This window comes from Nelumbo lutea, chromosome 4 (assembly GCF_056320005.1).
Source record: "Nelumbo lutea isolate HS-2025 chromosome 4, American lotus-T2T, whole genome shotgun sequence".
Classification (NCBI taxonomy): domain Eukaryota; kingdom Viridiplantae; phylum Streptophyta; class Magnoliopsida; order Proteales; family Nelumbonaceae; genus Nelumbo; species Nelumbo lutea.
Genome location: NC_142687.1, coordinates 85,575,398 through 85,594,248, shown reverse-complemented (window position 1 = coordinate 85,594,248; position 18,851 = coordinate 85,575,398). Strand labels below are relative to the sequence as shown.

The following is an 18,851-nucleotide window of genomic DNA, read 5'->3' as shown; positions in this document are numbered from 1 at the left end:
AGTTCTTGAGTTGGTTCAGTTTGGTCGTAGGCTATTTGACCAACCAAATTGACCTCGTGAGTTGGTCAGCTGAAACCAACTAACCTTTTTGTGAAAACTGACCCACTCAAGTTGTATCCATTTGGGTTGATTTTTTGGTTTGTTCAGTTTCTTCCAAAGATTTAAACTTAAAAGTTTGATTTAATTTTAAAAATTACAATGCAATTATTAAAAAATAAATTAAAATTTAGATTTATGATATAAAGCATTTTAGACTAAGAAATATGGGAAAATTCTCACTTTTCCATATTAAAAATTATATTTAAAATATAAGATATTAATATATATCCATGGTTAGGTCATTCAGTTTTGGTCGATTTACAAATGGCCAAAGTAAAACTGATCCAAATTGGTTGAAATGGGAAATTTTTTAACCAAAGTTAACCTAAAATGCTAGAAAGCTGACTAACTCGAGTCGAGTTGATCGGGTTGGTTAGTTTCATTAGTTTGATGAATATAACTAACTGAGATTAATTATTGTTATTTTTTTATTATAAAAATTTTATTAAAAGTAGTATATAAAATATGAATAATTATCAATTATTTAAAAAGTCAAAAATATAAAACAATGACACTTTCTATTATTTAGCTTTCTCTTAATAAATCACATGCATCGCACGGGTCCCTGCTAGTTCTATGTATAAAATATGGTCTTATCTAGAGGACCATGCGAGTGTGAGCAAAGTGCGCCTCTAAAGCGCTTCATTGTGTCACACACATGCGTGCATGTAGGTTGCGTACCAAGTCTTTATACTTCTACAGAGTGTAAACAAGCTCTTATTTAAAAGCCTAAGTCAAGTTCAATAATTTTCCAATGTGAGAAAATTTAAAAGAGAGAAAGCATATCAAAATAAAGAGTTTTAGTGGAAACCTTAAAACCTTTTTTCAATATGCATGTGTAACAGTGTAAGCGTGCTCTATTATGCAATTAATCAATCCAACACCCATTGGATTTAATCTCTAATGACATTAAAATCCAACAAAAACATGCAAAAAATAAATTAATGTGAAGAAGAATGGGAAGTGTCCCTTGTGCTCTTTATGTTCATGCTTTTTCTTCCCTTGAGGAAGTCGGAGTACCATTGAGCCGATAACTTGGGCTGTCTCTTTAACTCCTTGTCATCAAAATCGACGTGGACCAGCCCATAGCGTGTCATGTACCCACCCAGAAGCTCAAAGACAACTAAGAATGACCATAAGAAGTATCCTTTGGCGTTTGATCCATTCCTACAGAGAACACACAATTCAGAACCCTTGAAAGTAGAGCATTTCCCTTATTCTGGGGTGATGCTGAAGGACTTTCCCATCCTCTACCTTATAGCAGTAAGCATGCTTTCCATAAACCCACTCAAGTAATCAATCCTTGCAGTGTCATTAAGTGACTCATTTCGTGGTCCCCCATAACCTGATAAAGCAATCAATTTGTGGCTTACTGTTAGAGTAAAAACCTATTCAGGAACCTCGTCTAACAGTTTAAGCTTTTAGGTTAAACGATTCTTTGAGATGATATAAGAGCCTGTTTGACCATGTGGTCTAGTGTTTGATTCCTGTTGCCCCATTACAGTGGGCCTGTGTTTGTCCATGCTCCAAGCCCAATGGAATTTTACAAGAGGGGACGTATTAAAGCATAAAAACCTATTCAGGGACCTCACCCAACAGCTTAAGCTGCTTCTGTGTGTATGCCTCTTGTGAGCTTAGAGGCATTTATTTGATGATTGTATTAATAAAATGTCTCAAGGCTTCAATTTTAAAAGAGAATGTATAAGGGATTATACCATTTTCTTGAATATAGACAGCGGGATTGCCATAATAGTTCTTGAAGTATTCAAGCAATTTCAGTAGACCAGATGAGCTAGAAGCTGCAATGCATCGTCAGACACTGATCAGAACAGTCACAGATTATGTAAAGCACCTTAACTAGAAGACAGATCGATGCATTCTCAAGTGAAATGCCATAATTTGAGCAAATGAAGAAAGGAACCTGAAAACATTACACCCATGTCTTTATTGAAGTCTGGAGGTCCGGTCCCTGGATCGGTAGAGTCGTCTTTGATGTTAATTGTGAAGTAGTGGTTCAGGCCAATGAAATCGAATGACCCTTTAACAAGTTGGACTTCAGTTCTAGTGAAGGATGGGATCCTTGATCCAACTCTCTTCTTCAAGATATCGGGGTAGTCTCCAAACATCAAAGGATTGACAACCCTGCAATACTTTTCGGAATCAAATCAACTTGAAGGCCAGACACCAAAAACCATCAGCCTGCAATTCATCAAGAAAACTGGATATATTGTTGCTTACCACCCAATCAGGAAATCTAGGGATCTTTGGGTTGCTATAGCATCTGCTGTTGAATTTGTTAAAGGATTACACCCGAAAGAGTACACATTCAATCCTATCCAACCTTTCTTCTTGGTCTGCAAACAACTCCCCATAAGTGAGGCTTTATTAATTATCTTCCCCTCCTCCCAAACACGAAAATGACATCTGATGAAACCAATGTTTGGGTAGGGATGCAAAGGGATAGGATCGGATTGGAATCAGGGTATATCTAAATCTGATCAGATCTTACAAAAGTCAATTTGAATTCAAATCAAATGTCATATATCCAAATCTGATACGATCCAATTTAACTACCCATAAGTATGTAAATTTAACAAATTATTAAAAAATCCAAGCATTTTTTTCAATTATTTATATCATATGCATACATATCTTTTTATTAAGAAAAACATAAATAATATAAAAAACAAATTGCAAAAATGCAATATATATATAGGGGTGATCTGAGTTCAAGCTGTTTTTTAAACAAATCCTACAGGCTATGTTTGGAAACGATGAAAATGGAGTGTAAATCCCGATTCAGGGTAAATTTGAACTCTGGTTCACTTTTGCTTGTCTTTGGCAACATTACATTTATGCATTGACAAATGATAAAAAACACATTTTCCAATTAGGGGTGGCAATTTTTTACCCAACCCACTGAACCCACCCAACCCACTCAGTATCTAACCCACCCAACCTGCCTATTTACTTGACGAGTTGGAAATGGGTTGATTACCCATTGGGTCAATTTAAATGGGTTGGGTTGGGAATAACTGATGATGCGCAATCCAGTCGGTCCTAGCTGCCGGTCACCTTGCCTTTGACAGAGCCGAAGATGCCTGAAACAAGGAAGAAATTGGAGACTTCCGGGGAGGAACCTAGTTGGAACACTTCGAAGCTCAAGTCAGTGCTCTAGAGAAGGCAAGGGAAAATGAGAGACTTCAAGACCAGAAAATACAAAATATCACCTACCTCCTTCTTTGGGAGATGAAGACCTTTTATAATCACCCGGTACATTCACTCCCATACCCCTGCCAGATCGGGCATCATCACCTTCGCCAGATCAGGTGTCATCATCCCTGCCAAACGCAAGTTCGGGTGTCATAACCTCTGTCAGTTGCCAGTTCGGGTTTCATAACCTCTGCCAGTTGCCAGTTCGGGTGTCATAACCGCAACTGTCCTTGTCAGGGCCGTCTCTGCCACATCTGAGATGGCGGTGGCAGGTGGCCATTGGAGGGTGGCTATCATGTGTCAGACCCCTAATCAGTCAGGCGCGCCGCCTCCGTGTACGAGCTTCCTGGGCGTCAGGTACGGTTGTTCAGTCAGGCGACTTGGAGCCGAAGTGGTGTACGAGGTGAAGTCTTGAGTTCGGATAGAAGTGTGGCCCGAACTGCCCCGGGGTGGGTCAGCTCAGGTTTTTGCCCTTTGCGCTCCTTATAAGGCTCAAGACCTCCAAGGGAGAGCTCGTGTGCTTCCTTGAGGAGCTCGGGTCGTGGGTTCCTTTTTTCGGGGGGGAGCTTGGGACTCCTTTTCTCGGAGCTCGGTTTGTGGGCCTGTTGTCGTGCCGAGCTGGCACTTCTGCCAGGTCACTCTCGGTTGCTTCCACGTGTCACGTGGCCAAGGGTCGGGCCAAATCTCCCTCCATCAATTGCCCCCCACTCCTCGTGCTCGGGGTCCTGACCCGGTGTGGGGAGTTCACGAGATGACGGGTGGATTTGCCTCGTGATGCTTTCACCTTGGTTTGGAGCTTCTCCAGTCTGATCTGCTTGTGTTTTTGGCCCGATCAGGGCTGGCTTTGTTCGACCAGGTGTCAACCCCAGGTTGCGTACAGCTCACGCGTGGACGCAAGACAATTTTAAATTTTAAAATGTCGAAAATGCGCACTAAATTGACTTCTCCTCAAGGGGCACACAGCCGGTTTTGTGGGGAGCCGTTGGATGGTTTTGATCTTGGTCGTTGATGCGCGAGTATAGTGGCTATAAATAGTGGGGGGGCCCTGGTCACTTTCCTTCACCATTCTTTAGCATTCATTTCTTGAGCTCGCGTCCAAGGTTGTCAGCTCGTGTCACTCCCCATAGTCTGGTAGCTTTTCCCCAGTGAGTCCTCAGCCTTCTTTTCGCTTCAATGTCTAGTTCGGGTAGTTTAGATAGCCTTCTAGGGGGGTCAGATGCTGGGTCCATGAACCAGGCTGTTGGCACTGACAGCCTAAGCGAGTCCGAGGAAGTGCCAGAGGTAGAGCTCGAGGAAGAGCTCGAGTTCGAGCCCGTGGGCCGAGTTACCTCGGGTAGTTTGGCATCCACCTCCCATTGAGTTCGGATGCCAGATAAGTTCAGGCCTTCCACTCTGACGCCCAAGAGACTTCGGTCTTTGATCGCTCAATATAACCTGCCCGAGGAGTATACTTATATTTTACCCTCGGGCGACTTCCCTTGGGAGCACGGTCCGGACGAGATTGTGATATTCCGGGAGCAGCTCATTGCCGGGCTGCGCCTTCCCTTCCACCCCCTTATCGTCGAGGTCATGAACCACTTCAACGTTACTGTCGGTCAACTCCACCCAAACTCCATCCGCAACTTTGTCGGGACCATCTCCCTTTGTTGCAAACACTGCCTTCCCTTGGACCTGGAAATCTTTTCCGCCATCCTTATGCTCAAGAAACAAGCGGATCCCCTACCTGGGCATAGGCGGGCCTACTACTTGTCACCTCGTCTGAGGTTCAATCTCTTGCATGATCTTCCAAATAAGTCCCGGCATGGAAGCGGGACTACTTCATGGTTCGAAGTGCCATGGGATGGTTGTTTCCTATCGAGTGGGGATTGGTTGTTCCTGACCCCTGTGCCACATTAGATGAAGAAACGGTGAAGGGCCTCCAGGATTGGGCCCGGCTTGGACACAAATGCGAAGTCTACCTGACGGAGGCCAAGCTTATTCAGGACGGTCTGAGTTCGGGTAGGTTTCTTGCTCAGAGGCTTGCTTTTGCTTTGTTTTTATTCCCGTCTTTTGACGCCGAGCTCCTTTTTGCAGGTGCTATGGAGGCAGAGAAGACTCGAGGCGCGAACTTGTTTGATAGTATGAGGAGGAGGAAGCGAGCTGCTAAGCGGGTCCGTGTCGATCCTTCCTGGGTTGTGGAGCCCAAGGCAACAAGAATGGAGCCTCTTGGGGATCCCGAGGTGGCCCCTCCATTTCAAAAAGCGGCAGGGGTCCCCTATGTCGATACTGCTTATACCCAAGTTGTGCCTTCAGGCTCAAGAAGTCAGGATGAGGTTGGGAGCATGCTGACGCTGAGCTACGCTCTTCGAAAAAGTAAGAAGGTTGTTTGCCCTGAGGAGGTCGCGGCATGGGCCGATCTTCCTTCGAATCTCATATGTGTGTGTGCTGCTTCTCACACCATGGTGGTAAGTCGAAGTAGATTTTTGAAGTGAGAGCAAGCTACCGAAGCAGCTTCCCATGCTATGCGAGTCGAGCTAACAAGGTCTCGGAGGGACAAAGAGGCCTTAGGATTGGTGGTGAGACACATGGCGGACCTGAAGTTGGACCTGGAGCATCAGGTCCAGTACCTTCAGGATGATATTAGGGAGAAGACTGAGATCTTCTCTCAGGCCGTTGAGGAGGCGAAGTTGAAAGCCGTCGAGGATTACATCGCTTCACCGCACTTTGACAACATGATGGTGGTCTCGTACAGAAGGGGTTTCAAGTTGAGCCGATGGATGATAAGGAACATATACCCCGAGCTCGACATTAATGCCATAACCACTCCGCGCATCACTCCAAAAATGGCTGCTGCAGCTGATGATGATGCAGATTCTGAAGATGAAGCGGGACCTTCGGGTATTGTCAAAGTCCCTTCTGAAGGCGAGGAAGATGTACCTCCGGGCTTGTGAGCTCGTTTGTGTTTTTTGTTTTATTTTTTTTGTTTTTTGGATGAAGTGTAAACAAGATTATTTTGCAATGAATAGTTTCCCTTTTTTGGCAAAGTGTTGGGCAGTTATTTTCTTTTTTCTCCGAGCTAACTATGTTGCCGAACTACTAGACTTAGGCCCCGAGGCAAGTTAACATAGTAAGGCTATACGCCCGACCTGTCCTTCGTCCGGGTTAGTTAAGCTGAATTGAGCCCTGGGCTACGCACCTCGGGATCCATGCTCATGTAGCTTGCTTCGTTGATGAGGTGCCGAGGTCATCTTTAGCTCGGAAATCTAGCCCTTAGGGTGCCGAGGTCCTTGTTAGCTCGGCATTCTGGCCCTTAGGGTGCCGAGATCCTTGTTAGCTCAGCATTCCGGCCCTTAGGCTCTGGTAGTGGCTCATGGCCTGCTTAGTTTGATAATCTATAAGTAAAATCATCTTAAGTTGACGATGTTCCATGCCCAGGGTATCTGTTTACCCTCTAGGGTCTCGAGCTCGTATGCTCCCCCGAGTACTCTCTTTACTCTGTAGGGTCCTTCCCAATTCAGCCCGACTTTGTCAACGTCGGGCTCAGGTACCATGACCTTGCGAAGAACCAGGTCGACGACGCGAAAGTTTTGTTTATTAACTCTGGCGTTGTAGTACCGAGCTACCCTTTGCTGGTACGCCACAGTCCTGATGTACGCGAGGTCCCTCACCTCGTCAAGTAGGTCGAGGTTGGTACGTAGCTCATCGTTATTAGTATTGTCGTTGTATGCTTCCAACCGAAGTGAGGGGATTTTGATTTCGGCTGGGATGACTGCCTCCGGGCCATAGGTGAGGTTGATGGGAGTTTCTCCAGTGGCGGTCTTTTCTGTAGTTCGGTATGCCCATAGGACGCTGCGAAGCTCATATGCCCATAACCCCTTAGCTCGGTCTAGCCAGGCTTTCAATCCGTGGAGGATATCTCTGTTCGTGACTTCTGCCTAACCGCTTGCTTGTGGGTGCGCAACCGACGTGAAGTTTTGTCGGCTCCCCATGTCTTGGCACCACTCTTGGAATTTGATGTCCTCGAACTTCTTGCCATTGTTAGAGATCAGCACCCGAGGTAGCCCGAAGCGACACACTATGTTCTTCCATAAGAAGTTTTGGACGTTTCGAGCTGTGATGGTTATGAGAGTTTCAGCTTCAATCCACTTGGTGAAGTAGTCTATTGCCACTACTAGGAACTTTCTTCTTCCTGTTGCTGGTGGGAATGGCCCGAGTAGGTCGATACCCCATTGTGCAAAGGGCCACGGGCTAGTGAGGTACTTGAGGTCGGCGGCGGGTTGGTGGTGAATATTGGCGTGCTTTTGGCACTTCTCGCACTTCCTGACTAGCCCGACGGCGTCTGCTTTCATTGTTGGCCAATAGTACCCCTATCTAGTGCTTCCTAGGCGACGGCCCTGCCTCCCAGGTGTCCGCCACATAGGCCTTCATGAATGTCGTGGAGTACGAGCACAGCTTTGGGAGGTCGCAAGCAGCGCAGGTAGGGGAGCGTGTAGGATCATTGATACAATCGTCCGTCTATCATGACGTATTTGGCTGTCTAGCGCTCTACCCTCCTAGCGGCGTTGCGGTCTGCAGGGAGGGTTCCATGTAGCAGGAAGCTCGCGAATGGATCAATCCAGCTCAGTTCTGCTTGGGCGACAGGAGTGACCTCCTCTGCCCCCCAGAGAATTCTAGGCCGAGGTAAGTCCTCTATGTACACAGTTCTCATGGTGTTGTCACTAGTGTTGGCTAGCCGGGACAGGGCATCGGCCTCAGCGTTCTCTGACCTCGGGATTTGCTTGAAGAAGTGTGACTGGAAGCTAAGCAGAACCTCTTTTACCTTTTCCAAGTAGGCGATCATAGTTGGCTCGCAGGCTTCGTATTCCCCTGTAACTCGGTTGACCACAAACTGGGAATCGCTCCAAATAACTATGTGTTTTGCCTTTACCTCTTGTGCCAGAGCTAGCTCGGCTATCAACGCCTCGTATTCTGCCTCATTATTGGATGTCGCAAACTCGAAGTGTAGCGCGTACTCCAGTTTCGTGCCACTCGGACCGTGGAGAATACACCGGCTCCACTGCCCTACTGATTTGAGGAGCCATCTACGTGAAGGATCCAGGGCTCTTCATCCCAGTTTGCGTTCGGCCTAACCAAGAGAGATACCGAATTGGGTGCGACCTCACGGGGCTCGAACTCAACCGGCCTGGGAGCTCCGAGCTCACCCGAACTGGGAGCCTCGTGCTCAATCGAGTTGAGGACCTCAGAGCTGAACATGCATTCTGCAACAAAATCCGCCAAGGCTTGAGCTTTGGTAGCGGTTCGTGGTTTGTACTGGAGATCGTACTCACTGATTTCGATGGCCCACTTCATCAATCGACTAGAGACCTCAGGCCTGAGTAATACTTGCCTCAAGGGTTTGTCGGTGAGGACGATGATGGTATGGGCTTGGAAATACGGATGGAGTTTGCGGGCCGCAATGACCAATGCATAGGCTAGCTTTTCTATCTCCAGATATCTTGTTTCTTCTCCCTGCAATATTTTACTAACATAGTAGATGGGTCGTTGGACCCGATCTGCTTCCTTTATTAGTACCAAACTGACCACTTCGTCGCTTGCCGAGAGGTACAGTTCTAAAACATCGCCCTCTTCGGGTCGGGTCAACACTGGGATACTGGCGAGGTATTTCTTGAGCTCGTCAAATGCAAGCTAGCATTTCGGGTTCCACTCGAACCCTTTGCCTTTTATTGTCTTGAAGAAGGGCAAGCAACGGTCTACTGACTTAGACATGAAACGACTTAAAGCATATATTATGCCGTTTAGCCTCTAAATCTCTTTCACTTTTTGGGGTGGTCTCATATCTAGGATGGCTTTTATCTTGTCCGGGTTGGCCTCAATACTGCGTCGATTGATGATATATCCTAGGAACTTACCCGTTGTGACATCGAAGACACACTTATTTGGGTTCAGTTTCATGTTAAATTGACGTAGAATTTGAAAGATAGAATGCAAATCTTGTATCAATTTATGCAAAAATTGTGTCTTGACGACCATGTCGTCTACATAACATTCTATCTTTGTGTCAGTTAAGGGTTGAAACAGCTTATTCACAAGCCTTTGAAAGGTTGCCTCAGCATTTTTCAGTCCGAAGGGCATAACCTTGTAGCAGTATGGGCCGAACTCGATTACGAAGGTGGTTTTTTCCTCATCGGCTGGGTCCATCCTAATTTGGTTGTAGCCCGAGTAGGCATCCAGGAAGCCTAGCAACTCGTGTCCCGATGTCGCGTCCACTAGGCAGTCAATCCTGGGGAGGGGGAAGCTGTCTTTTTGGCAAGCTCGGTTCAGGTCGGTGTAGTCGACGCACATGTGCCACTTGCCGTTTGCCTTTTTTTACCATAACCGGGTTGGCTACCTAGCTCGGGTAATGAACTTCCCTTATGAACTCTATTGCGATGAGCTTCTCGACCTCCTCATCGACCGCCCTCCAGCGTTCTGGCGCTAAGTTGCGTTTCTTCTATCTAAGGGGTCTAACTACAAGGTTAGTATTGAGCTTAGGGTCTATGCCGGGCATTTATGCCGCGGACCAAGCAAAAACATCTAAGTAACTGAGTAAGAAGCGTACCAGTTCAGATCGTAAGGGCTCCTCCAAGGAAGCACCGACCTGAAGTGATTTGGTTGGGTCCTCTGCCGAGACAGGGATGGGAACAGTTTCCTCCGTGGGTGTAGCTCGCTCCTCGCTCTGTTCCACTGGTCGCTCTAGTTCGAGGTCGCTGGTTAACTTGGCCTTTCCCTTGAGGGTGGCGACGTAGCACTTGTGGGACTCGAGCTGGTCGCCCCGTACTACCCCAATGCCGAAATCCGTGGGGAACTTCATAGTTAAATAGTAAGTGGATGCCACGGCCTTTAAAGCGTGGGGGATCAGTCGACCTACTATGGCATTGTATGGGGAGGGGGTTGCAACCACTAAGAACTCGTGCCTGAGTCTTACCGTACTAGGCCACATGCCGACTTCCACAGGTACTGTGACCTTTCCCAAGGGTCTGACCTCCTCTCCGCTGAAGCCAACCAGTGGGGTGTTCGTGGGCTTCAAATCACTCTCTCGGAACTGGAGTTAGTCGAATGCCACTTTAAAAAGGATGTCTACCAAACTACCGGAGTCAACGAGTATGCGCCGGACTTCGAAGTCGTTGATCTTCACCTTTATGACAAGTGCGTCATCGTGGGGGTAGTGGACCCCGTGCACATCGTCTTCGGTGAAGAATATGGGGTCTTCCATCCTAGGCCGCTTTGAGGGATTTTGTTCTTCTCTAGCGGCTTCCCGGGTTGATGCCCGAGCTGCTACCGAGGTGCATCCTGCTACGATCGATCCTCCAACGATCACGTGGATTGTTCCCCGAACTGGTATTTCCTCCGGGGGCTACTTCTGCGATTCGGTTGGCCGGCTGCTGGACTCGGGAGCATCTCTGTTGTGCTCTCCCTGCCAACCTGTCTTATTACTATTATTGTTATTATTATTATGCTATACAAAATTTCTTAGGTACCCGCGATGGATAAGTTCTTCTATCTCGTCGCGGAAATTATTACAATGTTCGGTGCTATGATCGTGGTCTCTATGGAAACTGCAGTACAAGTTTTTATTCCTCTCATTCAGGTTTCCCTTAAGACAAAGTGGCTATTTCACGTACGGGGCATTTTTTATCGTCATTAAGATCTCGGCCTGCTTCGCGTTTAAGGGCGTGTAGTCCGTTCGACCTGCTAAGGGAGCTCGGAACGGTAGGCTTGGCTTCGTCCCCCGAGTTGGGTCTTTCTTCCTCTTGTCATCTGGGTTGGAGGGTTCACCTTCCCTCTTCCTTTTTTCGATCTCGCTTTCAGTCCTTTGGTTGATCTCTTCCTCTGTTCTTATGAATTTGTCTGCGAGCTTGAGGAATTCAGCTACGATCGCGGGCTGGTTGACTACCATGTGCCACCTGAACTCCTTGTGTGTCACCCCCCTCTTGGTTGCCGTGAGCTGTACCGCGGGGTCTAGGCACGGTATCTGCAAGCACGCGTCATTGAACCATTTGATATAGCCCTGGATGGACTCTCCTTCCCTCTAGACTATTCCGAAGAGGTTCTCCTCGGTTTGGGGGCACCGCTTGCTAGTAACGAAGTGCGCGGTGAAGACTTGAGCGAATTGGGTCCAGCTTCTTATCGACCCGGGGGCTAGGTTCCTATACCAGGTGCGGGCCACTCCCCTGAAGGTGGTAGTGAAGGCCATACACATGCAGGACTCGCTAGCCCTAGCCAGGTGCATTTGGGACTAGAAAGCATCGACGTGGTCATTGGGGTCAAAGGACCCATCATACTTGTCTAGGGGAGGGAGTTTGAAATCTTTGGGCATGGGAACCACAAGGAGTTCTGATGACAGGGGGAAGGAATTGAAAGAATAGGGGCAACTTTTACCTCGTCCGAGCTTGTTTCTTCTTTACCTCGGAGCTTGGGCAGGATGTGGGTGGTAGTTCAGCGACTTCGTCGGCATCTTCGCTGGTGCTTAGAAGGCCTGGTATTGGCGCTACTTGCCTCGGTGTTGCCGAGCTCGATTGGCCCGGACTATTGGTAGTCCGCAGCCAGGATGCCGAATTGGTTCTCTGCGAGTGGGAGCTCAAACTTAGAGAGCCTGGCTCCTGGAGGGGTTCTGAAGTTGGGAGGCTTCCCCTCGGTGAAGGCACCTGCCTTGAGGGGAGGGTTTGACTGACTTCGGAGCAGGGTGCCGAGGTGGGAGTTATGGTTGGTTCAAAGTCAATTGGGGGAACTACTGTTGGTAGTGATGCTGGAAAATGTGGTGTAGTACTTGCTGATGTTGTTGGAACTGCTACATTTGGGCTTGCATTGCCCACATGCACTGCAGCAAGTTATCAAGCTAGTTTTGGCTAGTCGCCAGAGGGAGTTGTCTCGATAGGGGGAAGGGGAACATTCACAGGTGCCACCGCACTCGGCGCATTGAGGCTCGGGATTCCGTCCATCGAGAGGGGGACGGTGAACTATCCGATACATATAGTGGCGAGCTGAGGGTGTTCCCCTACAACATTCAAGTCGGCATTATGCCTGTTACTGCTAGAGGAAGCCATGGAAGCTAAAGTTTCTTTGAGAGAGAAAGAGTTAAAGGTTAGGGGAGGCTTTTTGAAGTCTTCCCACAAACGGCGTCAAATGATGATGCACAATCCGGTCAGTCCTAGCTGCCGGTCACCTTGCCTTTGATAGAGCCGAAGATGCCTAAAACAAGGAAGAAATTGGAGACTTTCGGGGAGGAACCCGGTTGGAACACTCCAAAGCTCAAGTTAGTGCTCTAGAGAAGGCAAGGGAAAATGAGAGACTTCAAGACCAGAAAGCACAAAATATCACTTACCTCCTTTGGGAGATGGGGGCCTTTTTATAATCACCCTGTACACTCACTCCCATACCCCTGCCAGATCGGGCATCATCACCTTCGCCAGATCGGGTGTCATCATCCCTGCTAGACGCCAGTTTGGGTGTCATAACCTCTGCCAGTTGCCAGTTCGGGTGTCATAACCTCTGTCAGTTGTCAGTTCGGGTGTATAACCTCTGCCAGTTGTTAGTTCGGGTGTCATAACCGCCATTGTCCTTGTCAGGGTCGTCTCTGCCACGTCTGAGATGGCGGTGGCAGGTGGCCGTTGGAGGGCGGCTGTCATGTGTCGGACCCCTAATCAGTCAAGTGCGCCGCCTCCATGTACGGGCTTCCTGGGCGTCAAGTACGGTTGTTCAGTCAGGCGACTTGGAGCCGAAGTGGTGTGTGATGTAAAGTCTTGAGTCCGGATAGAAGTGTGGCCCGAACTACCCCGGGGTGGGTCAGCTCGGGTTTTTGCCCTTTGCACTCCTTGTAAGGCTCAGGACCTCCAAGGGAGAGCTCAGGTTGTGGGTTCCTTTTTTTGGGGGGAGCTCGGGACTCCTTTTCTCAGAGGTCAGTTTATGGGCCCGCTGCCATGTCGAACTGGCGCTTCTACCAAGTCACTCTCGGTTGCTTCCACGTGTTGCATGGCCAAGGGGTCGGGCCAAATCTCCCTCCATCAATAACCATTGGGTTAACCACTACAGATATAATTATTAACTAGTGAAGACCCCGACTAAGTATGAGGAAGTTATTAATGATTTTTATCACTGTTTATAAACTACCAACTTATTTGTCAAGAGAGATTTAGTTTTTTTTTAAGTACATAAATATAAGATTAATGGGTTTGGATGGGTTGGATTGGGTTAAAGCGGGTTTCAGTTGAACCCAACCCATTTAATTTTATATAATTGGGTCATTAATGGGTTGGTGGGTTAGATGGGTTGGGTTGAAGCTCGACCCAAACCAAAACCAACCCAACCCACCCAATTGCCACCACTATTTCTAATGCATATTTATATTGATAATAAGATGTAAAAGTACATCAATAAAAAAAAGTAAATTTGCATTCAAGTGGGCATTTGATAAAAAAAGACATGCTTTATTGGAATTCATGTTTGCATCTATTACAACTAAAAGTCTATTTGGTAAGAAGGTAAATTTATCGGTGCAAAACTAATCCAACTTTGCAATTTATATGGACCGTTTTACACTCTACATATTTACATCCATACTTATTTGCATTGTTTCCAAATACAGCCATAGGAATTGGTATCAAATTCAGATCGGGTCATGATGCAGTTCATTTGCACCCGTATGCTTGGCCCAATTAAGCTTCAGAGGTGACAAAGAACAAGAGGGACTTACTTGGTATTTTTCTCGGTACAACGCAGCAGCAGAGGCATGTGCCAGTAGAAAATGATGCATTACAGTGTAAGGCTCCACCGAGGAGTTGCCGGCCGTGCAGTTGAAACCGCCCGGAGGAGAACATCGATGAGGTGGAAATGTTCCTGAGTTATAGGCTGAGAGGTCTAGCACATTGGGCTCATTGATGGTGGTCCAGTGGGACACCCTTTCACCGAACTCTCTAAAGCAAACATCTGCATATGCTGTGAAGTCCTCCCTGACTCAAACCAAAGAAAACCCCATGTTATGGATTTGTGGGGATCTCAAATATCACAAGGGAAGGTTATTGAATTACACAATCTTTGGGCTTAGCCATCCTCCATATTCATCTTCAAGCACTTTGGGGAAATCCAAATGAAAGAGTGTGACATGTGGTTCAATCCCTATTTTGTCAAAAAAAAAAAAAAAGGAGGAAAGAACCAGAGAAATGATAGATATGATTCTGATTAGCAGGGAGATCAGCAAGTAGAATCATGTTCTGCCAGAGCCTTTTTTGATATATCACATGTAGACCTGTTCATGGGCTGGGCTTGGCTTAGCTTTCGTCAAAATTTAAATAGGGCCTGGCCCGAAGTCTGAGCTCAATGTAGTGTAAGTCAGACCCGAAGCCCAGCCCGTGAACAGGTCTAATCACAAGCAGCTAGATTATTGGGTTAAAAGTATAAATATATACAAGTTGAGGCCCAGAACTGAATAAAGGTTGGGCCTTTAAAAGAGCTTCATTTACCAGTTTAAGCCCACGACCACAGCCTCTATGTAGTGTCTAGTGTGTAGTGTTAAAGAGTTTCCTTTACCACAGCTTACCATGGGTGACCAGTTCATTGATCAAATTGTTGTAGTAATCAAGGCCCTTTGGATTAACGGTTCCCCTACCATCTGCCACCAGTAAAGTGAAACACAACAAATTGTTATTTATATTACACAAGATAGCTATACTACTGTGAAGTAAGAAATGCAAGCCTTTAGTTCTCATACTTGGGAGGACTCTGGACCATGATATGGAGAACCTGTAGCCTTCAAGACCTATGTCACTCATGATCTTGACATCTTCCTGAAACACTTGCAGGGTGAGTAAGAGAGCCTGAGATTGCTTAAGAGTGCAAAGAAGAGCAATATAGGCAAGTTTATTCAGGAAAGAGAGTTGTAGATCAGCTTTGCATGCTTCTTATTTATGTTGCTAGGAGAGGAGAGCATCTGGTACAGGATTACCCTCTAGAGCATTGGCCTCATTAGTAAGGGTGTTAATGGACCGGTTTTGGGTTGGACCCCATCCAAATCAAAATAATTTTGGATGGATTGGACGGACCAATAAGACACATTGAATTGGACCAGTCTAGATTTAATGGTCCAAAACATTTATTGGATTGGATTGCGCCTGGCCCTTCCATAATGGATTTATATTGGATTGGGTCCGATTGAATCCATATCTAGTCCATTCATAGAAGATAAGAATACAGGTGTCAATGGAACAAATTTGAGTTGCAATCAATCTAAATTAAAATCAATTTGAACAGACATTGAACTGGACCAGTCCAAAATGGTCCAAAATATTCATTTGATTGAATTGGACTTGATCCATCTATAATGGATTCATATAGGACTATATCAGATTTGACCAAATCCAGTCCAATTTACACCGATACTCATTAGTGTAATAGTGTTTTCTTTATACAACAACTCTAACCTGACTAGGAGAGATCACATCTGCTGCAAATACAGTCAAATTTGACCACGGATAACCCTTTAGTTTCACATCATGGTCTTACCTAAGTTTAGTCTGGGTTATGACTTCCCAATGATAGGTTGCCCAGCCCACTATGCATGATTTTGTCTCGGGCCCAACCACTTCCATCAAATTCAGTGCAGCCATGGTTGTTAAGACAATTAGGTGAGACATCAGTCATGTGGTCCAATTTGATTGGGCCTTGTAGCCTTGTATATCACTTAGTTGCAGCAAAAGTAGGAAAAAATTCCCTTAATTTCAATTTTTCAATTACATATGTATTTAGTTCCATAGGCATTTATGGATAGATCGTTTATTTGTATTTTTTCACTTCAAACGTTTATTTATATTTTTTCACTTTAAATGTTTCATGTTTTTGTTGTTTGGTTGGGTTTCACTTTAAATGTTTTTTACACTCTATCTCATATTAATATCCATTAAAGTGTGTCACATCAATATTTGGTTTCAATAAACAATGGGGCATTGGGGGAAACAATAATTTGACGTTTTCCCAAATGCCCCATGCACAAAAATCAAACCATTTCAGTTTTCTACCATTTATTTGATAAATGATGAAACCAAACAAGTGTTTCATTTTGCTTCATCTGCAATAAATGCCAACACCTATGTGGTGCTGATGTAGTGGCATTTTTTCAATAAACACCCACGGAACCAAACACAGCCTATAACTTCATCCTGTGTAAAAGTGTAAAGAAAAATTCTTTTCTACCCATTCTACATCTAATGGACAATAGACTTCTAAAACTAACAATTATAGCCTCTGGGACGGATCTAGGGGTGTCAATGGACCAGTTTTGGGTTGGACTCTGTCCAAACCAAAATCAATTTGGATGGATTGGATGGATTCAATATGTCTTGTTGGTCCATTCAACCCGTCCAAATTGATTATGGTGCTTGGTATTGAATTGGACCAAGTTATATTGGATTGGGTTGGATTGAGCCAATATCTAGTCCGTTGATATAAGATAAGAATATACTTGTTAATGGATCAGGTTTGGGTCGGGAATAATCTAAATTAAAACAAATTTAGAACTGATTGAATGGTCGATACATTGAATTGGACTGGTTCCAAAATATTCATTGGGTTGGATTAGACCTGGTCCAATTGTAATGGATTCACATTGAACTGGATCGGATTGGACCAAATCCGGTCCAATTGATACCCCTAGACGGATCTGTTCTGGATGATAACATATACGGTTTAATTACATGTTTATAGCAAAAGATTAATTAACAGAGAAATCAGAAATAGAGAGATTGTTGCCTTGTACTTGTGGTATCCGTCAGCAGCTACATCACCGGTACTGTTACCGGGCATCTTCCCTGAGACATTCGCATCAATCAAACCATGAATTAATTACAATCCAAATCTCTGTAGAACACTGGATCTGGTTTATACGATAATTTATTTATACGTCAGGAGTTTAAAAACTGAACCTTCGTGAGTGAAAGCGTCCCACAGAGAGGGCGTTCTTCCATCCTCTGCTGCCGCACCTTCAACCTGCATTCTTTCTCACACACATTAAACGACTCATCTGTTTATCTTATTCTCTAGAGAGAGAGAGAGAGAGTATCGATGTACGACTGAACGCACCTGATAAGCTGAAGTTCCAGCGCCGAAAACAAAGTCGGAAGGGAAGTCATCTCGACTAAATTTGGGGGACTTCTGGCCGAAAAGTGCTACTGCGAGAGCTAGCAGCTGCAGCAGAAGTAATGAGGAAAGGCTCGACATCTCCGACCAATCCCTTTGGAGCCGTTGTGAACAGAAATAAAGAGATCTAGTAAAGACGGAGAAATTAATGGAGATGGAGTGACAAAAACGTAAGAAACAAAGACAAGGGAGGATAGAAGCAACTGAGGCCAAGAGAAGCATATCAGCATGAGACAAGAATAATGAAAATTTGTGTCAAATTCCCTCATTGCCCATCCCCATCGAGGAAATTAAAAAAACATGAACTTTGAAGCTCATAACAATGGCTAATACATTAATCAGTCGTCGTCTTATATATAATGTCAAAAAAACACAATTGAGATTGAATGTTTGAAAAGTCTCCAACTCTCCATCATTATCTTTTCGATACATTTGTTTTAAAGGGGGCAGTCAGGCAATATGGCAGAAACATTTCAAATTGAACGATTAACCATCTCACACGAAGATTTAATTTGTCCACCAAAAGCTTTTTTTTTTCTGGTAAGAGAAAAAACTAATTAAACTCAGACTCAAAAGAGGAGAAATTGAGTGGACAAAAATGAGTTATCTTCTTCCCTCGAGAAAAGTAAAAAGATTGCTTCATAGCTCTCCATTTTTTTTTTTTTTGAGATCATCTTATCCTTTTCTTTAAAACGTTAAAAGCTTGGGTTTTTTCTTATCTTCATTCAAGTTTGGCTAAAGAGAACATAAAATGCTATTGAATTAAACCGCAAGTATATAAGAAAGTGGCTGCTCTCTGGACCATTTGGATGGAGAGGAATAGTGGAGTTTTTGAAGACAAATCTATACTACTAATAAAAGATCAAATAACCCTATTTTTCTGGATTTTTCATTAGACATTTTTACCCTCTATTTAAGTAACAATGGGCATAAAAAATGGCATATATATCATTTACTCTCACTCCAAAAACTGATCACTTATAACAGTTAAGAAACTATCCACTTATAACTATTCAAAAACTGTCTACTTATAACAGTTAAGAAACTGTCCATGAATTGTAAATAGTTTTGCCTTGAAGATATTGTCACGTGCAAATGCACATACATGTTTACTAGTGCTCTCAAAAATATGAACTGATTCAAAACACAATGGCAAATGTTTTTTTTCTTGGTCCCAAGCGGCTGCTCTCAGTTGGGTTGTCCCTATTTTTCTATTTTTCTCGTCTTCAAAAATCAACTATTCAAAAACCGTCAAGAAAGTATCCACGTATTTATTTAATTTTTTAGATCGGAACTGATGAGATGTTATTTATTTTGCTTTTATATATCGTGAGCACCACCATTAAGTTCATATGATGATAATTTATCAAAACTGATGGGAATAATTATATGAACTC

At 44.9% G+C, this 18,851-nt stretch overlaps 1 protein-coding gene across 1 annotated transcript; it reads right to left on the bottom strand.

Annotated features, from left to right (window-relative positions):
- Nucleotides 1-897: 897 nt before the first annotated feature.
- LOC148861481 (cyanidin 3-O-glucoside 7-O-glucosyltransferase (acyl-glucose)-like) lies at nucleotides 898-17,959 on the bottom strand. The gene is made up of 12 exons (XM_088984146.1): nucleotides 17,398-17,959; nucleotides 17,241-17,304; nucleotides 17,068-17,126; nucleotides 15,035-15,110; nucleotides 14,864-14,935; nucleotides 14,355-14,442; nucleotides 14,021-14,276; nucleotides 2,338-2,453; nucleotides 2,021-2,241; nucleotides 1,815-1,898; nucleotides 1,354-1,444; nucleotides 898-1,266 (listed from the first exon to the last, which is right to left on the bottom strand). Exons 1-12 carry the CDS (start codon nucleotides 17,674-17,676, stop codon nucleotides 1,041-1,043), a joined length of 1,632 nt encoding a protein of 543 aa, XP_088840272.1. The 5' UTR covers nucleotides 17,677-17,959; the 3' UTR covers nucleotides 898-1,040.
- Nucleotides 17,960-18,851: the final 892 nt, after the last annotated feature.

What these genes read in the sequence shown, in the direction of transcription:
- LOC148861481 (XM_088984146.1), bottom strand. Translation starts at nt 17,676, where the DNA reads ATGCTTCTCTTGGCCTCAGTTGCTTCTATCCTCCCTTGTCTTTGTTTC. An exon ending in CTAGATTTCCTGATTGGGTG is followed by an intron (nt 2,242 to 2,337) that starts GTAAGCAACAAT and finishes AAAGTATTGCAG; the next exon opens with GGTTGTCAATCCTTTGATGT. An exon ending in AGCATGCTTACTGCTATAAG is followed by an intron (nt 1,267 to 1,353) that starts GTAGAGGATGGG and finishes TGTTCTCTGTAG; the next exon opens with GAATGGATCAAACGCCAAAG.